Source organism: Staurois parvus, unplaced genomic scaffold (genome assembly GCF_062004578.1).
Source record: "Staurois parvus isolate SC_StPar_1 unplaced genomic scaffold, SC_StPar_1.0 ptg000162l, whole genome shotgun sequence".
Lineage (NCBI taxonomy): Eukaryota > Metazoa > Chordata > Amphibia > Anura > Ranidae > Staurois > Staurois parvus.
Window position 1 is genome coordinate 1,067,717 of NW_028317958.1, and position 19,586 is coordinate 1,087,302.

Genomic DNA, 19,586 nt, shown 5'->3' on the forward strand with positions numbered 1-19,586 from the left:
CGGATATGTGGGGCCAACCAGAGATAGATCTGTGCCTCTCAAGCAAATACAAAGGTTCAGAGATTTTTCTCCATGAATCAAGAGGATGAAGCAGTGGCCTTAGATTCTCTGGCAAATCCATGGCCCTACAGTCTAGCTTGTGCTTTTCCCCCTCTTCAGTCCCTGAGGTAATATGAAAATTTCAGCTGGAGAAGTTGAATCTTATCCTGATAGTGCCACATTGGCCGAAAGGCCCTTGGTTTGCCTTCCTGAAACTCCTAGCAAGTTGCCCTCCAGTGTTGCTCCACAAAACAGAGGATCTTTTGTCACAGGGTCCTGTTTGTTGTCCAGACGTGGACATATTAAAGCTCTCAATGTGGTACATGAGGAGCAGTTGTTAAAACGGGAAGGTTTTTCGGATAGGGTAGTCCAAACATTGATTATCGTAAGCCGGTTACTAGAGCCATCCATTAAGATTTGGAAGAAATGTAATTCTTGGATGACAGAGAAAGGGCATACAGAGACTTCCATTCAGACAATCCTAGATTTCTTTCAGGAAGGAATAGACAAGGGACTATCTCTCAGCACCATAAAGGTACAGGCAGCAGCCTTGGGAGCATTTCTGAAAGTTTCCCTCCTAGGAGATCCAACAGTTTCCTGCTTCTTTAAGTCAGTGGCTAGAATGAGACCGGTGCTTTCGAAGTCCTGGCCTTCTTGGCATCTTTTGTTTTGCAGGTGTTGACGTCCAATCTGTTTGAACCTTGATGGAAGCTTCCATTAACCTGCTTATGTGGCAGACTGTTTTTTAGGTGGTTATCACTACAGCTTGTAGAATAAGTGAGCTGCAAGCTCGATCAATCGGAGAACCTTTCATTCTAGTTTTTGATGAAAGGATTATTCTGAAAACGGACCTGGGTTTTTTTGCCAAAATTAGCCACGACATTTCACAGGTCACAAGACATTGTGCTACCCTCCTTTTTGTGCCTCTGCCTCAAATGAAAGGGAAGAGAATTTCAGTTGGCTGGATGTAAGGAAATGGCTCTTGCACTATTTAGGAGTATCCAAACAGTTCAGAAGGTCTGATGCCCTATTTATCCTCTTCTGGCAAATGTTGAGGATTTAAAGCTTCTAAGCCGACTATTGCCAGATGGATCAAGCAAGCCATTTCTTGTTGCTACCAAACCAAGGGGCCATCGATGCCTTTCATTAATGCACATTCGACTAGGGTCTTATCCTGTGCTACTTGGTTGAGCTTCTCGATATTTATCAAGCACTACTAGGTGGATCTCCTGAACAGTCAGAAGCAAACATTTTTGCATGTGGTCCCACCCTAGGTTGGCAAGTTTTTGCTTGGACTTCTCCTGGAAGACAACTTGGGGAAAACTGGAGTTGGACTTACCGGTAACTCTTTCCAGGAGTCTTCCAAGACCGCCTAATTCCTGCCCGATGCATTATGTTGTGTTATGTTTTTCAGGTCTGCCTTCGGCACTTGTGGTTTACTGAGGCTGGAGCCTGGAGTACTGCCTTTTATTCTCGGTGTAGCGTGTTTCCTGTCCTGTGGGAGGAGCTCTACGTCTGGACATAGCAGAGCCATACAAAGCAGTGTGCTTACAGTAAAGTACAGGCACACAGTTATCCTTTTGATCGCTCCACATGTTAACCCCTTCCTGCCCAGTGCCATTAGTACAGTGTCAGTGCTTTTTATTAGCACTGATCACTATTGGTGTCACTGGGGATGTCAGTGATACCAAGTCAGTTCCCCCCCAGTGTCAGAATGCCCGTTGCAGTCTTGCTATAAGTCACTGATCACTGCCATTACTAGTGGGAAAAAAAAAACTCCCAGTGTATATATACCATTTGTAAACGCTATAACTTTCATGTAAACCAATTAATTTACACGTATTGGGATTTTTTTGTAGCAAAGACATGTAGCAGAATACATTTTGGCCTAAATTTATGATGAAATTTGATTTAAAATTTTTTTTTACTGGACATGTTTAATAGCAGTCAGTATTTTTTTTTTTTTTTTTAATAGTGCAGAAAATAAAAATCGTACAGGTGATCAAATACCACCTAATGAAGGCTCTATTCGTGGGGAAAAAAAGGATGTAAATTTAATTTGGGTGCAGCGTAGCATGACCGCGCAATTGTCAAAGTAATGCATAAAAATGGCGTGGTCAGGAATGGGGGTAAATCCTCAGGAGGGCAAGTGGTTAAAGGCTTTTTAGGAAAAAAGTATAATGCACATTTTGTGCAGGAAATAAGTGCATGTGTTTTTTTTCTTAGTCTTGTTTTAGCTTTAAGTGGCACCTTTGGTAAAAGTGAAGTTCTTTAGGAATACAGCCAGGATATAACTAATGGTGAGAGCAAATTACCATTACTGATGAATTCTGCAGTTGTTTCTCTAGTGTTGCTGCTGGCCATGTCATATATTGTTTCTCTAGATTCTGAATATTTATCCCAGCAGCCAATGGTTTGCACTGTCTTCTTATACCCCAAAATTTGTTATTTTGGGGCATACTTAGTTAAGTGCTTGTGCTTCTCTCCACTTTGCTGCTTTTGTATGGTGTTAACTGGATCCCCACATCTGGAAACTCAAAGCACCAGTTTAGCCTGTTTCCAGCAGCAGACCATACTCTCGGATAACAGTATTCACCTGACATCAAGGCTGTCCATAGAACATGCAGCTTTGCTCCCTGGAGCGTGCTTTGGATTGGTTCCTGTTTTGCTATCAGCTTGTTAGTTTATTAAACGTAATAAAACGAGCTCCAGGTAGAACATATATTATAAGCAGCTAGCATAAAAGGCAAACCTCACAATCCTTCTAGTCAATAAAATAGTACAGTATGCAGTGCTTATTAAAATAAGGGTAAATGAACACAAAGTGTATATGATGATAATAAGTATAAATATCCGGCACTATGAGATGCTATAAAGTGCCAAATAATACAATAAAGTGATAATGTCCTTTTATGACATCTGAAGTGCTCGAGGTGATAAAATAAATTAGTCCACACAGCAACTGCCTTATAGGTGCAAATCCGTGATTCCTGTGGTAATAGGTGTAAATTGCACCAACCAGAAAGTGCAATAAGATGCGCATTTGAGTAATTAAGACCAACTCCTGGTCATCTGGATCTGGACAGCAGAACTTCAGGGGGTCATCTGGCAAACCACAGCATGTCACTCAAACCTCAGCATACAGCTCCAGGGATATGACATCCATCCAGAAGGGGGAATCGCTCATACGTGTAGTAGCAATACAAGGGGTTCACCTTGGGGGGCTCACAAAAAACGAGCCAGAGAAATTGCTTCCAACAGTGCAGTATTTATTGCAAATGGGTAAAGATAAATATAAAAACAGCGTGTGCACTCACATCTGGCATATATCCAAAGACCAAGATGGCCGCCGGCCTTCCACGAGGGGTGTGTGTTGTGACATCACCAAGCGTAGGGCACCTCCCAACGTGTTTCGTGCACGAGCACGTTGTCATAGGGATCAAAATTGTTAGTTTATTAACCACTTGAACGACCATCAATGTACCAGTGTATCACTGGACTTAAAGCGGAGTTCCATTTAAGTCTTTGTCCCCCGCTCCCCATTAAGTATTGGCACCTTTGGGGAGCGGGTACCCAAATTTGACAGTTACTCGCTCCTACTTCTGCTGCGATTGCCTAACACGATTGGTAGCAGAAATTGTCTCTCCCCCCCCCCCTCCCTTCCCAGAAGACTACGGGGCCATTCACAAAGCACATCGCTTCATCAGCTGGAATCACTGCGATTCTGCCTGCAATCTGAGAATTCACTACAACCGCAAAACGCAGGTTCAGGTGTTATTTTCAGTGGCACCTAAAACGTGGTGCAGTTTTGCTGTGCAATTTACTGCGCTGCAAATCGCATTGCGTGAAGCTTGTTGCCCAAAAAGGAGCAGAAGCTTCTTTTGATTGACATACTTCATGCGATGTTATTTGCTACTATTGTGTGATTTACTGCGCAGCAATTTGCATTGCGTGAACCTTGTCACCCAAAAAAAAAAACTTTATTTTGGGAGACAAGCGTCAATACAATTTGCCGTGTGACAATCGTGACAAAACCGCACCATGGTTTAGGTGCCATTGAAAATAATGGGACATGAACATTTCTTTTGCGATTCTGATCCTAAAATGCTCTGGAGTGAATGGAGCTGCCCTGGTTCTCATACATGCGATTCTGGATGCGGTTTCAAACTCAAATTTGCATGGCAGGCTAGATATTATGGGGAAGATTTCCTAAAACTGGTGCAGCTGTGCATGGTCTCCATTCAGCTTCTAATTTCAGCTTGTTCAGTTAAGCTTTCACAATAAAACCTGGAAGCTGATTGGTTTCTATGCAGAGCTGCACCAGAGTTTGCAACATGCAGTTTTAGTAAATAAACCCCATCTGTGTTCCTATTGAGCTGGTTCCCACTGATGTGATCCAAATGTATTTTATTATGAGTGCCTGTCCTGTGCGAGTTTGTAGCGGTGCGTTCCAAACTCACAAGTAATAGTAGAGTGGCATGACTGATGTAAATGTACTATATATATGTAAAGCGCTGCGTAAATTGAAGGCATTATATAAGTACCTGAAATAAATAAAAAATATGGAGATAAGTGTACAGATAGGATTGCTATTCACAGGAGTATTTGCATTAAAGTCAATAGGATGTGATTTTGCATTGAAGTTAATGGGAGGCAGAGAGAGAGAAAGCAAAAACTGCACCTGTAATAAAGCCGCACAGAAACCGGAATGACATTGCGATTTCAGTACACATATGTGTTAATCCAGGCTAAAGAGGCTGCTTGCCTGCAGCAGGGCTAAATAGAGAAAAACTCCACCTGCCCGGCGCCTGGAACTGCAAGTTCTGGGCATTGGGCAATATAAATTGTACATCCCTGCTCTAAATCCTGTGCAGTTGGGGAGCGCTTGAATGACATGGATGATGTTTTCCAAATCTGGGTTATTGTTTGAGGAGTGATGGTCTGCAGCAAGGGCACACAGTGGTGATAATGATGCTCTGCACTAAGGGGACACAAGGATGGCATTTAGTGATGCTCTGCAGATAGGAGTAGCTGGTGCTGACTAGTGCCAGTGGATGTGCTGGAAAGGCTTTCCCCTACCATTCCCTATGAATGATGCATTCAGTTTTTCTTTTCTTGAGTAAGGGGGTTCAGTGTATGATCTTGCACACAGACCCCCCATTGCATTCAGAAAATACCCCTTAACCCCTTCACGTTGACTGCACACAAATGTGCGGCCTCCGGGGCATCTGGGCCTAGAGGCCGAGCGGTCAGGTAAGAAAAAAATTGTGCTGAGAGCACGCTCCCAGCACACATGTCCGCTACTCACGGAAAAGTCCCGGTCTGCTCTTTCGATCGGGACCTTTCCCGATCATGTGACTGCCGTGATGACGCATCACGGCGGTCACGATTCCGAAACCCCACCTCCCGGCTTCTGAAACTCTTAAAGGGCCAGGAGGCACCAGCGGGAAGGGGTTAAGCTTTAGTGATGATCTTGGGTTTGGTCCAAACCCAGAATTTAGCTGTTATAGCTGCCTAATACAGTCATTGACCTATATGCTATGGCTATGTTAGGTCAATGATGTCATGATCATCCCTGACTCTATAAGTGCAGCTGTAGGATAGGGAACCTTCTACCTGCGAATCATTAGCCAGGCAATGACCTTGGACTATACCTAAGCCAATCCTCAATGAGCATATTCTTGAAGTCCCCAATCACCATTCTCCATAGAACAAAAAAAAGTATTCTGTGATTGTACATCCCTTGAGGGTTGAACTGATGTGAATGTACAATATATATGTAAAGTGCTGCTTAAATTGACAGCACTATATAAGTACCTGAAATAAATAATCACACAAAGAGATCAATATACTGGAAAACTTTAAAAATAATTTATTTGTTAATAGGTGAACACCAGTAAAGCTGTTATCAGTGCATATTATAAATACCTATGACAATAAGAACAATGGGTACAATCTGTGTGAACACAAATCTGGTGTTTTCCTCAGAAAGGAAGATCAAAAAATTTAAAGAATAAGAAAACAATGTGTATAATTAGCACCAGAGATGTAAGAAGAGGTATATACAAGAGAGAATGCTTATAATAAGCACATTTCAGGCATGTAACATCTTTGAAAATTAATATAATTTATACCAACCCTTACGTGTATAGATACAGTGCATGAATAGACCAATATAAATCAAAATACAAATATTTAGAAGTACAACAAAAAATGATCAAAGGCTGGTCATATAAAAAATATTGTTAGCCATTCATATAAAACACTGACGAAAAATAAAGTTGCATTCAAAACTCTAGACTTTCTTCAGATGTTAATAATTCATTATAGTTCACAAGACATAGTGGAGCGGGTGTATATAACCAAGCTCCCTGTGTAAGGATCTGATGGACGATATCATCTGTACTCAATGCTATTGCAACAGCCGTGGACTAACGCTTGAAATGAAAACATTTTGTTCCTCCAGAGGGAGCAGCAAGAGGGAGATGGCTGGAGGAACTTCTCATGCTAGGTGTTTGCAACCTACTGCCAAAATCTCCACCTAAAATGACATGCATAGGTTTTGGATAGGGCACTACTGACATTTCATCAACACTGCTTTTTTTTTTTTAGCCCTCTAATATTACAACATAAAAAAGGTGGTTTTATTTATCTCTCATCAACGGGTAGCCATTTAGGTATACAGTATGTGACACAATGGGGGGGGGGGGATTTACTAAAAATGGAGCACTCAGAATCTGCAGCTCTATACTAACCAATTAGCTTCTAACTTGAGTTCACAATCTGATGCAGCTGAGCATGGTAGCCAATCAGCTTCTAACGTCAGCTTGTTCAATTAAGCTTTGGCAATAAAACCTGGAAGCTGATTGGTTTCTATGCGGAGTTGCACCAGATTTTGCACTTTCCAGTTTTAGTAAACCAACCCTCTGTTACAATTTGCTATAGTCAAATGTCAATCCCTGTGATCTTGGTGTGGCTAGTAGTAGTTGGCAAATTCAACTGTACTTGTTCTGCAGTACTGGAGACATTTCATTACTCAGCTCTGTAGTTTTGTCTATTCTAAAGAACTTAGCCCTGGTTCACACCGGTGCTACTTGTTATGCGATGTGACAGTTCCAAATCGCATGACAAATTGCACCCTATTGTCGGCAATTGATTTGTTCAAATTGGTGTGACTACGTCATTGTCGCACCAATTTTGAAAATAGTTCCTGCACTTTTTTTCAGTGATTTCAGGTGCAGCTTCCATGAAGTCGCACAGATTTTAGGTAAGCCGCATATGAAATTGCTACGGGTCTGCAGCTTTGAAATTGCACTACTTACAGTGAATTGGCACGATTTCAATGTCACATTGGTGTGAACTGGGGCTCAAACGTAGAAAGAAGAGCTACTTCATAAGTGGTGAAACATCTTAAATTTTTTGGAACAAGTCAAGTTGAAAGTAAATTACAAGGTGTAACAATTTAATTCCCGGAATGCCCATGGCGCAGAACTAAGGTGGTCAGTCACTCAGCCATTCGTACTTGAGAATGTTCTAACATGTTGCACTCTCCTGGGTCACAGACCAGTTGACTCAGTTTTTCCGGAATAGTAGAAGAAATAACACGTGTGTGCATTGCACTGTTGGGAAACGAGTGACAGGAATCTGGATTAGCGGATTGACATCAAATTGTGCGTGAAAATTGGCAAAAGTGTAAGTGAAACTTTAGCTCTGTTACAAAAGGGTTATGGTGAAGAAATCAAGTGTTTGTGATTGGCATAGGTGGTTTAAGGAGGGGAAGGAAGGTGTCCACGATGATGCAAAAAGTGGGCAGATAAAAACGCAAAGGATGGATGTAAATGTGGACAGAGTGTAATCCGATTCTGTTTGGAGGAAAAGACCAGAACTCTGGCCTGACAAGTAGATTATCCACCATGACAATGCTCCTGCACACGATGTGTTAAGTGTTCAAGTTGATGGCCTAGAAATCCATTCCAAAACCTGACCAACCACCTTATTCCCCTGATTTAGCACCCTGCGACATTTGTCTGTTTCCAAAATTAAAAGATGCCTTAAAAAGAGTCAGATTGGATAACATTCTGGACATCCAAATGGCTGTGACAAAGATACTGTGCAATGTTTTGGAAAACAAGTGTCAGGGACCATCGCAACGCATGGGTCTGCACATGCGTAGGTGTCTGTCAAGACATGCAGGCAGCAGGGCACTAGGACCTAGGCTGCGCCTGTCAGCACTGGGTGGGCTACTTAAACCAGCCCCGCACAGACACAAGTTGCCTTATGGTCTGATCTTGTTCCTGTGTTCCCGTTGTTTGAGATTCGTTGCTGACCTGCCTGGACCTGACCCCTGCTGACTTCTCCTGCTCTGACCCCTGGCTAAGTTTGACCTCTCTTTTGGATATCCCTACCTGATCTGAACTACTGGTACCGACCCCGGCGAGTGACCTGACTATTCTTCTGCCTGCTGCCTTGTACTACGCTGACCCCTCTGTTACCAACCTGGCCCGTTTGAGCACGCTATTGCTCAGCCATCCATCCGACCCGCACGGATTAGCTGCTACTCTCCAGACCTGTCTGCCTCTTCACGTCAGGCTCTCTACCTGCCATTACCTCTGGTGATTCCTCTACCTCAGGTGGGTGTACTCAGGGGCCGCGACCTGGTCACTGTCCGCTCCAAGCCCATCCCCACCATCAGGGGCTCTGGTGAACAAGCGGACTGGGGCTTAGACTCCGCGCCCTGGGGAATCCTGTCCTGTGGACTGCTAGAGTACACCAGGTGGTCCATAACAACAAGCTCCAGGAATGTTTCCTGCAGTAGCACAGTTGTCTAGAAAAGTGCGTTGCTTCACAAGGGGACTACTTTCAAGGTGAGAGTAGCAGCAGCTAGTATATAGGTAATTAGGTTGTCGCACCTGGTATATTTAGCTATTTAAGCAGCTGATATTCTTTTGGAAAGTATTATTAGCAACAAAATTTTGAATGCTATTTCTTTAATCATGGGGTGTGACCGGCGTAACCTGTATAATCCATAAGGACTGTATATTGTGTGTGGAGAGCAGGCATCATAAAATGGCATAAAAAGGATCGGGCCTCTATGAGGACACTTATAATCTCACTTTATGGCTCATAGTGTCCTCATAATGGCCCGATCCTTATACAGAGATATAAAATAAAAATGTGCCAAGATTATGTACAGTATTGTTTGTTTTATCTATCTCTTGGTGACTGACGGGGAACTATAATCTAAGGAAACCGTCATCCGAGTGCTCTTGTTTTATAACTTCCCTGACGTAGTGTTCCAGGAAAAGCCTAAAGTGGGGCAGCTAAACCAAACGTTGTGCTATATACCATCATCACATCATATATTCGTTCTATCTACCAGCTGACAAGCAATAAAAGGAGCCACTGAAGACTATAGCCTATCAGTTGCAGTCACTGCTCTGTGTATTCAGGCAGCCAGGGGTGTTGTGACTATCTGAATAGTAGTTGGCAGTGAAGATTCTTCCATCCATGCTGCTTAGCTTGGATGGTGGAATGGATCGATTTCTAAGTAAGAAATCTTAGTGTGTATAGCCAGTCTAATACAATTATATGAACATTTCTTTTAGCTTTTCACTGGATAGCAGTAAATTTAGGATGTAGAAATGTGCTCTTCCACAGTGAAGACTAATATTGATTCAATGAAAATCTATGGTTTTGCTGCAAAAAGTACTTGACATACAATATTTGGAATTGCTTTCCCAATTCATAAACCAATAGGAGAGGTAATATTGCTTCCCTAGTCACCCCGCTAGCCATGATATATGTTTATAATAAAATTGAGTTAATCTGCCTCTTTGCAGTATAGGGTCTCGCTTAGGGTTGAGACTTCTCTGACATGAATGACCTAAACCAGGGGTCTCCAAGCTGTTTTTCAGACCTTAGGGGGCTCAGATTGTGGCCAGAGGGGGTAGAAGATGTCCTAGGCCCAGTATCAGTGCAAACAGACATGGCCTCAGGTTTTGTGGTCAGTAGGAGGAAGAGAAGTGCCCCATCTGTATTATTGAGAGGAGTAGTACCCCACCATTGGTATCAGTGGGAGGAATAGTACCCCACCTTTGGTATCAGTGGAAGAAATAGTGCCCCTTCATTGATACTACTGGAAGGAATAGTGTCTCATTGTTGGTGTCAGTGGCAGGAATTGTGCCCCACTGTTGGTGTCAATCGGAGGAATAGTGCCTCAAGGGCCAGATAAAAGCTAGCAAAGGGCCACATGCGGCCCTGGGGCTGCAGTTAGGACACCACTGACTTAAATCATGTTGGAGGGAAGCTCCAAGAGCCCATTCACACTACTGCAGTACATTAACGCATGACATGGCAATGGAGTTAGTGTGAGTAGGCCCTGTAAGTTTTAGAAAGCCAGAAGGCAACTCAGCCCATCAGCCTTCAACTACAACTAAAATATCACTTTTGGGTTGAGTGACCCTACTCTAACTCTAACCAGAATGTTGTCCTGGTCCTGTCTTGGTGACAACTGCCCCCCTCCCCCACCAGGAAAATCTCACTAATGGGGTCACATACAGAATTAAAAACTTGGAAGAAATTTTAACTTTCCTCCGCTCTAGTGGAGAAAAGGTATTATGTGGTTATATTTAGACAGGTGGCTTTTTTGGGTACGTTTTTTTCAGCAAAGGTGTTTTGAATGAATTCTTTAACATTCCCTTCGGGTGTGAATCCGGCATACTTAGTGTTTAATCCACAAGGGTTTTATACCATCTGTGGAGGAAATAAGATATCATAAAATGGCTTTTCTTTAACCTGTGACTGGTACACATGATGGCCTCTATATAAACCCCATACAAGTTTTTATTGGCAGGCTCATTTTAGTGAACGTAACAGTTTAACGTCAACAAATAACCCATGTACTGTATAAAAACAAGGCTCTATCTCAAGTCAGTAATTTTTTTCTATGGTATATTTCTTAGTGTAACATAAAAAAAATCAAAAATAATATTTAACTCTGAGCTAATAATTCAATAAATATTTATAAAGATATTTCTCATTTTTTTCTTTTTTATAAAAGGCACCATTGTTGTTCACTTTGACCTTGTAGTGCAAATGATTCCCTTTTTTCAGTATAAAATATTACATTAAATACAAAAACAGAATTCACAATGTTATTTTACATTTGCGCAGACAAAGATGAGATCTAAAAGGGTATATTTGGCATACTCTTGAAAAATGTTCCGCACTTCATTTTTGTAAAGTACCGGTAGGTTTCTTTCAGTGCTTGCTCCCTAAAAGGCAGGGAGAGTTCAGCAAATCTTGTTTTATAATGACTTGATGTTAAAGTGGAAGTAAACCAATTGCCAAAAAGGCTAGTAAAAGCCAATGTTCCCAATGTTCTTCAGATGGCTTAGAAATGGTGGATGCAGTAATGTGTATTTCTGCTTACTGTACAATCCTGTTGGCTGTACAACCTTCACTCCTGCTGAAGCCAGCACCATCTTGGCCATTTGTTGGCAACAATGTCTTCCATCCCTCCCTCTGCCCACCACTGACATCAACAACAAGTGGAAGATGAGATGGAGATAGTAAGTTGCCAGGACACATCCAAGATGGCGCCATCTTCAGCAGGAGTACAGCCAACGTTATTGTACAGTAAGTATAGTAGATACAAATTTCTATATTCACCATTTGTAGAACATCTGGAGATCGTTTGGAATGGGTTTTCAGTGTATTTCAAATGCTTGGCAGATTTCACTTCTGCTTTAAATGTTGTATTTCATATATGAAATTGTCAGTTTAGGGATTTAGGGTCATGCCACCCTGGGAATTATGCTGCTGGGAATACCTGTAGAATCTCAGTCTCAAGCAGGGACAGAGTGACACTACATTGACTGGGGCAGGGAATGAGCAACGCCATAAAAGATAGTTAAAATGGAACTTCACTCTCTCCATCACCATTAACTATTTTTAATCCTTATGCTGCTAGCATTAATAAATAAATAGGAAAGTATATCATATTTACGTGTCTTTACTTTACGTTTTTTTTTACATTTCTTCAGTTACTTCTTGGTTTCCAGGCCTTGGCCAAAATGATGTCATACCTGGAGTCTTCAGGGGGGGAGGAGGGGTTTTCTTAGCTAAGCACACCCTCCTGTCTGCATGCCTTAGCTAAGGGCAGATGGATTCCACTAAGTAAATGCTACATGAATCATCTGCCCTTACTCAAGAAGGCCACGGTGTTTTTCAAAGTGATTTCTCAGCACAATAAAGCATGGAGACATGGATGGATGGGAAAGGTTGCTTTGGATATTAAAATTGAATGAAACAGCATTTTTTATTTGAGGTGCTCAGGTGCAGTGTTGTCCTGTTTTAAGTCTTAATGAATATGTTAATGGTGAACGATTGCCAATGACAGAATCCGTGGGATGACACATCCTTAGTGTTTTGTGGGAAGTGCTAGGGCTTTCATGTCATTTGAGTACATTGTCTAAAGAAGCACAATGGAGGACTGCCGTGGTGGACTGCTCAACTTATCTCACAGCCCCTCTCTGTTCCCTGCTCCTTGATGATTTGGATCAGGGTGGATATGCAGAATGTGCATTATTTGCCTGTTGCTGTCTCTATACTAACAAGCTGTGAGAGCAGAAAGTGACACTTCTTGGAAGGATGGACTATAGCACCAAATGGTCAGCTCTGCAAGGCTGTTTCAGGAGGCAGTGAGGCTGGAAAGACTTCCAAGAGTACATTGTGCTACATGCACACCCACGCTAAAGATGACCAAGACTTCAGATCTGTGTATGTATGACTTTCCCATAGGCACTACCTAGGGCTTAGACACACCAGTGACAATGGAACTCAGCAGCAATCCTGCACACACAAGAGACATGCCATTGGTCAGGATGTATATATCATCAGCACAACATTTGAATGTACAGAATTTGTAGGTCTATTCTAAGAAACATACCTTTATTTTTACCTGAATGCATGTTTAGCACTGTTTAAATGTTGCGACCATGCATAATTGTTATGGTAAACATGCATGCCAGTACTCCCTGCCAATGCTGGCTGCAGATGAGCCTTGGCCTTAAGGATTTTAGTTGCATTTTGCAATCTGCAAAGTGTCTGTGATGCCCACTAGGAGCAATAAAGAAAGCTAATTAGCACAATTCCCATTATATCCATTATCATGACTGTCTTGTGATCTTCAGTACATTTCAGAGCTTGGAACCTTACTTTTTTTAGGAGCTTCATATTTTGAAAGTGTGCCAGAGCTGCATTAGCCACTCTATGAAGTATTACCAGGGTCTGCCTAGAAACGGGTGTCAAACTGGTGGCCCTCCAGCTGTTGAGAAACGACTAAGTCCCATCATGCCTCTGCCTTTGGGAGTCATGTTTGTAATGGTCAATCTTGCAATGCCTCCTGGGATTTGTAGTTTGGCAACAGCTGGAGGACCGCCAGTTTGACACCCCTGGCCTAGAAGGCTGCAGTTGGATTTTTAGACCCGCACACATATACAAGGATCAATTTAGACGGAAGCCAATTGACCCACTAGCATGTTTTTGGAGTGTGGATAAATAATTACCTGGAAGAAATCCATGGAAGCACAGGAGTCCTAAGGATTAAATATATAGGTTAGAAGGCTCAACTTTGAGCTAATAGAGTCAGACAACACGAGCTGCCACTGACAACAGAAAAGTTTAATGCCAGCTGTAAATTATTTAGCTCTTTGGTGGCCTGATCATGGGACCTGTCCAGTCCTGGCTTATGAAATATTTTTTTTGAAAATTAACATTCTTCAGAAAAATGCCAGATATACCCTGTTAATGTTTGCAAAGCACCAGAGGCTGATTAGCCAGTAGGAATTGCTAAATCACGGACGGATGATAAACCAAACAAATCTGTTCTAACAGAACACCAGGCATGTCAGTATGCTACATATGATGTAGAGCATGTACGATGCAGTGGACAGACTGCAAAGTGAAACAGAGACACACAAAATAAAGCAGCCAAAACCACTTCACTGGTGATGGCTCCGGTCATGTTTGGCTGGAGGCGCATCTTGCAGAGGAGGGCTTGCAGGAGACGTTTTTTTTTTTTCTTACGCCCACAAATATTAAAATAAATAAACTCAGACATAAATATTACACTATACACCACTTGGTATCCAAGCTATTTACACATATACAAACACTGAACGTAGAGGTATTGCAACACATGTCTTAATCCATCTGAACTTCTTGTCGTTAAAGCACCTACAACAAAAGAAAGAGGAAATTAACTTCTGTGATTTAAGTGATCAGACTTCATCAAACTGAAATTTGCTTGGAAGCTTTTGCAGATCATCACTTTTTTTTTGCTTCATTAACCTCTTCGCGCCGGCCGCACGCAAATGTGTGACCTCCCGGCATCTGGGTCTTGACGCCGAGCGGCCGCACATTTGCGTGCAATTAAAAACATATGTGCTGAGAGCGCACATCCTGCGCCCTCCCAGCACACATATCTGGTACTCACGGAGAGGTCCCGATCTCCTCTTTCGATCGGGACCTTTCCCGATCATGTGACGGTGAATCACGGCAGTCACATGACCTTTAAACCCTGCCTCCTGACTTCTGAAACCCTTAAAGGGCCGGGAGGCGCCAGCGCCAAGGGGTTAAAGTGTGTGTCAAGGAAAGAGCATATTTGTTTTTGTTTTAGATTCAGAAAATAGATGTCTTACTGGGTTTTTACTGTGTCCTGGGGATCCCTTAGAGAGATTTCCTGCTGACAATGGTTTCACCAGTCAGGAAGTGAGGGAAGGGACACAGCTATACACAGCAGGGCAGGACACAGCAGGGACGGACAGAGCAAGGACTGGCCAAAATGTGATCCATCTGTGGGCAGGCTGGTTGTACTGAAGTCTTCATTGACTTCAACACAACCAGCCTGTCAGATATTTTCCATGTGATCACTGCCGGCAGCTATGGCACTCAGCAGGGATCAGTGTGTTCTGCTGGCAGAACACAGTGGCGCTGCCGGAGGGATTCACCCATCAACACTGACTGTGCTGGGAGAATCAAGCAATTTTCTTTCCTTCCACCCATGGTGGAAGGAAAGATAATCGATCAGACCATCGCTTGCGTTACTCTTTCAAGACAAGATGGGGAAATATTTCAAAAGCAAATGAGATAACAGTAAAAGCCTAACAGGGTTTCAACCCTTCCCCCCTCTGGCACATATCAACATGCACTGCATAAAGGCAGCCATTTAATTATGGGCTACCAACTTTTTTCAAATGCATCACACCATGATGAATGTGTTCTTGTGTAGTAGATTTGAATGCTATGCCCAATGAATGTCACTATAAGACACTGCACAAAGAGATTTAAGATTTCTTCTTGCTTTCTGTTGTGTCTCTGGGACAGTAACTATAAAAAAATCTCCCCAAAGAGACAGCAAAAAATAAACCGTCAGGGTTTTGCCCAAAACAACACAATAAGGGGATACATTATTCAGTTTAATGTTTTGGCAGTTCGTTAATTGTCAATAGGTGTCAGGTGTATTAGGATGGTGGAATAGAAATAGAAGCAATATGGCTTCTTACTATTGGCAACACAGGCACATTTCATGTATGATGTAATCAGTATTGTGTGGATTTAGGAAACCATTCTCAACCAGGGTTCCTTGAAAGGTTGCTGGGGTTTCCTTGACCGGTGGCAGATTGACCCCCTATCTGACGGTGCATGCATAGTTCGAGGGCCAAGGCCATTGGCAGAAGCAGTAGCATGACACTAATGATCTTTTTCTGACCACCTTAGCGTGGAGCATTCTTCCCAATCACCAACAATGTAGGGTGCATTTTTCCAACAGACCACCACTAACTTGGACTCATCAAGAGTTTCTCTGAGACCTGAAAATTATTTCAAGGGTTCCTCTAGGTTTAGAAGGTTGAGAAAGGCTGATTAATTTGGCTGATTATAAACTTTCAGAGTTGAGAATCCTTTTAGGGTCCTCTTACCAGTACTATAAGAGCTGAACACGGAGGCCGGTTGCAGAGGACGGAATACATTTGCCACAATAGCCACCACATTTTCCAGTCACTTTGGTTCCATCCTAGTAAAACAAAATGGAGTATTGTGTTACATTTGACATGGTTATAATGAAATCAGTACTTGATAATAACATACAAACAGATCTGTGGAACTTAAGTTGGCCATACAAAGAGCGCATATCGCTCTGATTCCTGTTGAAATGGCCAGAATTTGAGTTATGCTTGGCCCTGTTGACATCCTCCTACCTAAAATCCTTTGATCATATCAGGAGCTGGGCAGAGAAGTGCTGGCCAAATGGTGGCTGCATCCAATCGGATGCAGCCGCTGTTCAGGTATTTTGATAGCCACCAGTGTTGTTTGTCAGAATACAGTAGCCATCAGGGAAAGATTCCTCCATTCATGCTGTTGTCAAGAATGGGAGAATTGATTAAAGAAAGGTAGAGGATGGAGAAATCTTATAGTTTATGGGAATTTTATGTCAATGCTGACATCACAGCCCTGTGAATTAAGCTGATACTCATCTAATACTACTAGGGAACTGGAAGCTTCTACACATGGACCCGGGGACCGATTGTTTGCACATCATTTACTGAGGTCTACTGTACTGTGTATGTGCATATCCTTTACACGTTGGGGTTGATTTACTAAAACTGGAGAGTGTAAAATTTGGTGCACCTCTACATAGAAACGAATCAGCTTCCAGGCGTAACTGAACAAACAGAAGTTAGAATCTGATTGGCTACCATGCACAGCTGCACCAGATTCGGCACTCTCCCGTTTTAGTAAATCAACCTCATTGTCTTACTGAATGAGGTCTAGACACAATGGAAAACGCACAGTATGCATTCCAAGACAACTATCTTTTCATTAAAACCTTCCAATAAAATGCCAGCCTTTTGACCTGTCTTTGATGTAAATAGATTAAAAGAATTATGTGAACTGCACCAACGGAAGTAAAGTATTAATGCAACAATCTGGGCATCTCTACGATAAACAATGTGAGTGCACCATCTCTGTACAACTTCCTTTATACAGCATTTGCCAAATGATAAGAAGAGAGGCCCTTCTTCTATCCCATCAGGCCCTTACACTACATATTTTTTTCACAGAGCTAAAGAAGCTTTGTACAATCAGATTGCAACATGAATGGTTGGCTTTAGCCTATATATACTCCATCTGTGATAAATAATAACCAAATTCATATCAGTCTATCCTGAACTCAGCAGCCAGACTCATCCACCTTACCAACCGCTCCGCTTCTGCCACCCCCCTCTGTCATTCCCTCCACTGGCTTCCGATTGCCCAGCGCATTAAATTCAAACTACTAACATTGACATACAAAGCCATTCATAACGCTGCCCCAAACTACCTCACCGACCTAATACCCAAATACCACACAACCCGTAATCTTCGCTCCTCACAAGACCTCCTACTTTCTAGCTCCCTGGTCTCCACCTCCCACGCCTGACTGCAGGACTTCTCTAGGACTTCCCCCATCCTCTAGAACTCACTACCCCAATCCATCAGACTGTCACCTACCCTCCTCACCTTTAGGCACACCCTGAAAACCCATCTCTTCAGGGAAGCCTACCCCACTCTCACCTAACAGCCGATCTCCTCCACTCCTCCTACCACTCCATCCCCCACAGCCACCTCCTCCTGTACAACTATCCCCTCCCTCCTAGATTGTAAACTCGAAGGAGCAGGGCCCTCGAACCCCTTGTGTACTGTTTTGTTCCTGAATTGTCTCATGTACTGTCCCCCCTATAATGTACAGCGCTGAGCAAACCTTTTGGCGCTATATAAATACTGTATAATAATAATAATATCAAATAAAATTGAGATGAGTGAAAACATATGGGAAGATCCTTACTGAAGATTTAGTTATTTCAGTCACTGCATAATTTCCTTGTGACATCCATATAGTGGTTTCAGATACAGAGAGTCCTGTCCCTTGAAGGTTGATGCTAAAGCGACCCTACAGGAAAGCAATACATACAAGTTCTGTTATTCTGCATACATCTTTGAGTGTTTGCAAAGGTATACATACACAAATCACTTTCCTCAAACTCAAATATATCATCTTTATCAAATGGAAAAATACACATTGGTAATGAAAATTAAAATAATTTGTAATTTTTTTTTAAATTATCAGTTTGATAGAAGCCACAATGTTTCCTAATATACTTTGCTAGCGACTGTTATTTTAAAAGCGTTGTTCATAGAAATGACTAGCCTGTCCATAGAAATGGCTAGCCTGACTCTCACCCGAGGGCCCAGAATATGTTAGGTCATCCTCAACTGTCTACCTTCTGATATCCCCATCGCTTACTGACAAGACATGTCCTCCTGACTTGAATACTCTGAGCTTCTACTCAGTCTCTGGTTTCCCAGTCTAATATCACTAATTTATTCATGGCTCTGTCTGAAGGTAAGAGAAATGTCATGCAAGAGGAATAGTCATTTTTTAGGAGAATAAAGTATATTTGAAAATTTCATGGCTCGCATCAGACTGATTTATGGTTCAGATAGTTGAAAAGTGACAGAACTTTGTTAAAGTGACCTTGAATGAAAGAAAATAAACTGGTCCAAAAGCTGTGCATGCAAGAAGAGAAGAAATGTTTGCCACTCTCCAGCCTAATCCAGTGAATACTGCTCTGTTGAGGAAAAGTCTGCTGAGAAGTTAACATTTCCAAGATAGTCCAGCTCCTGGTCCTCCACTGCACTCAGTGGTTCCTTTCACCGACACCTATATCACTACAGCACACATTAGTGTCATGAAGGTTGGCGGGAACCAGGGGCGGACTGACAAAGCTGTCAGAAAATATTGGACACTGTCCAAAATACAGCACGGCTCCGTGACATTGATAGACAATTATCACTGGTGCAGAATATATATGAGCAGATGATATTTATATTTTTAATGAATAAATGGAGTCAAATCATTTAAACAATTGCTATATGGGGAGCCGACATCTCCTGTATCCTTGCCAAAATGATTTGTACACAAATATACAGCATTTGCCTGGTGTTGAAATTGCCAAGAGCTGTGGAGATCATTTTAAGAAATAGATAATATTCCTCAAAATGGTCTCCATAGCTCCTGGCATTCCCACACCAAGAAAATATATTTTATTTACAGAACAAAATTACAGAAGATGTCAGCAGTCCACATAGCAATTGTTTAAATGATTTTGTTCTAGTTACTCAGTATAATCGTCTGAATTATATACTCCTTATCAGGGGCGGACTGACAACTCATGGGGCCCCCGGGCAATAGGGGATCATGGGGCCCCTGTGTCCTTGCCCAAACTCAAAACAACCTATGAAAAAGGTACCAGGGGCATCTCATGGGGCCCCCTACTGACCCCGGGCCCTCGGGCAGTGCCCGAGTTTCCAAATGATCAGTCCGCCCCTGGCGGTAACCATTAAGACCAGCAGGATGGTGGGTGGCATAGGCGATGGACATTTGGGATGGAGAACCCAAAGCATTAGTTTCTCAGCACACTTAAAAGGAACATTTTTCTTCAACA

The 19,586-nt window shown here is 42.4% G+C and overlaps 1 protein-coding gene across 1 annotated transcript in view; it reads right to left on the reverse strand.

Annotated features, from left to right (window-relative positions):
- Nucleotides 1-5,888: 5,888 nt before the first annotated feature.
- ADAMTS9 (ADAM metallopeptidase with thrombospondin type 1 motif 9) overlaps nt 5,889-19,586 on the reverse strand; it is a 357,735-nt gene continuing 344,037 nt past the window's right edge. The window contains exons 38-40 of the mRNA XM_089675998.1: nt 17,927-18,031; nt 16,020-16,114; nt 5,889-14,277 (exon numbers count right to left, since the gene is read on the reverse strand). Of these exons, the coding sequence (XP_089532124.1) occupies nt 16,025-16,114; nt 17,927-18,031 (195 nt within the window). The 3' untranslated portion in view covers nt 5,889-14,277; nt 16,020-16,024. The remainder of the gene's footprint in view (nt 14,278-16,019; nt 16,115-17,926; nt 18,032-19,586) is intronic.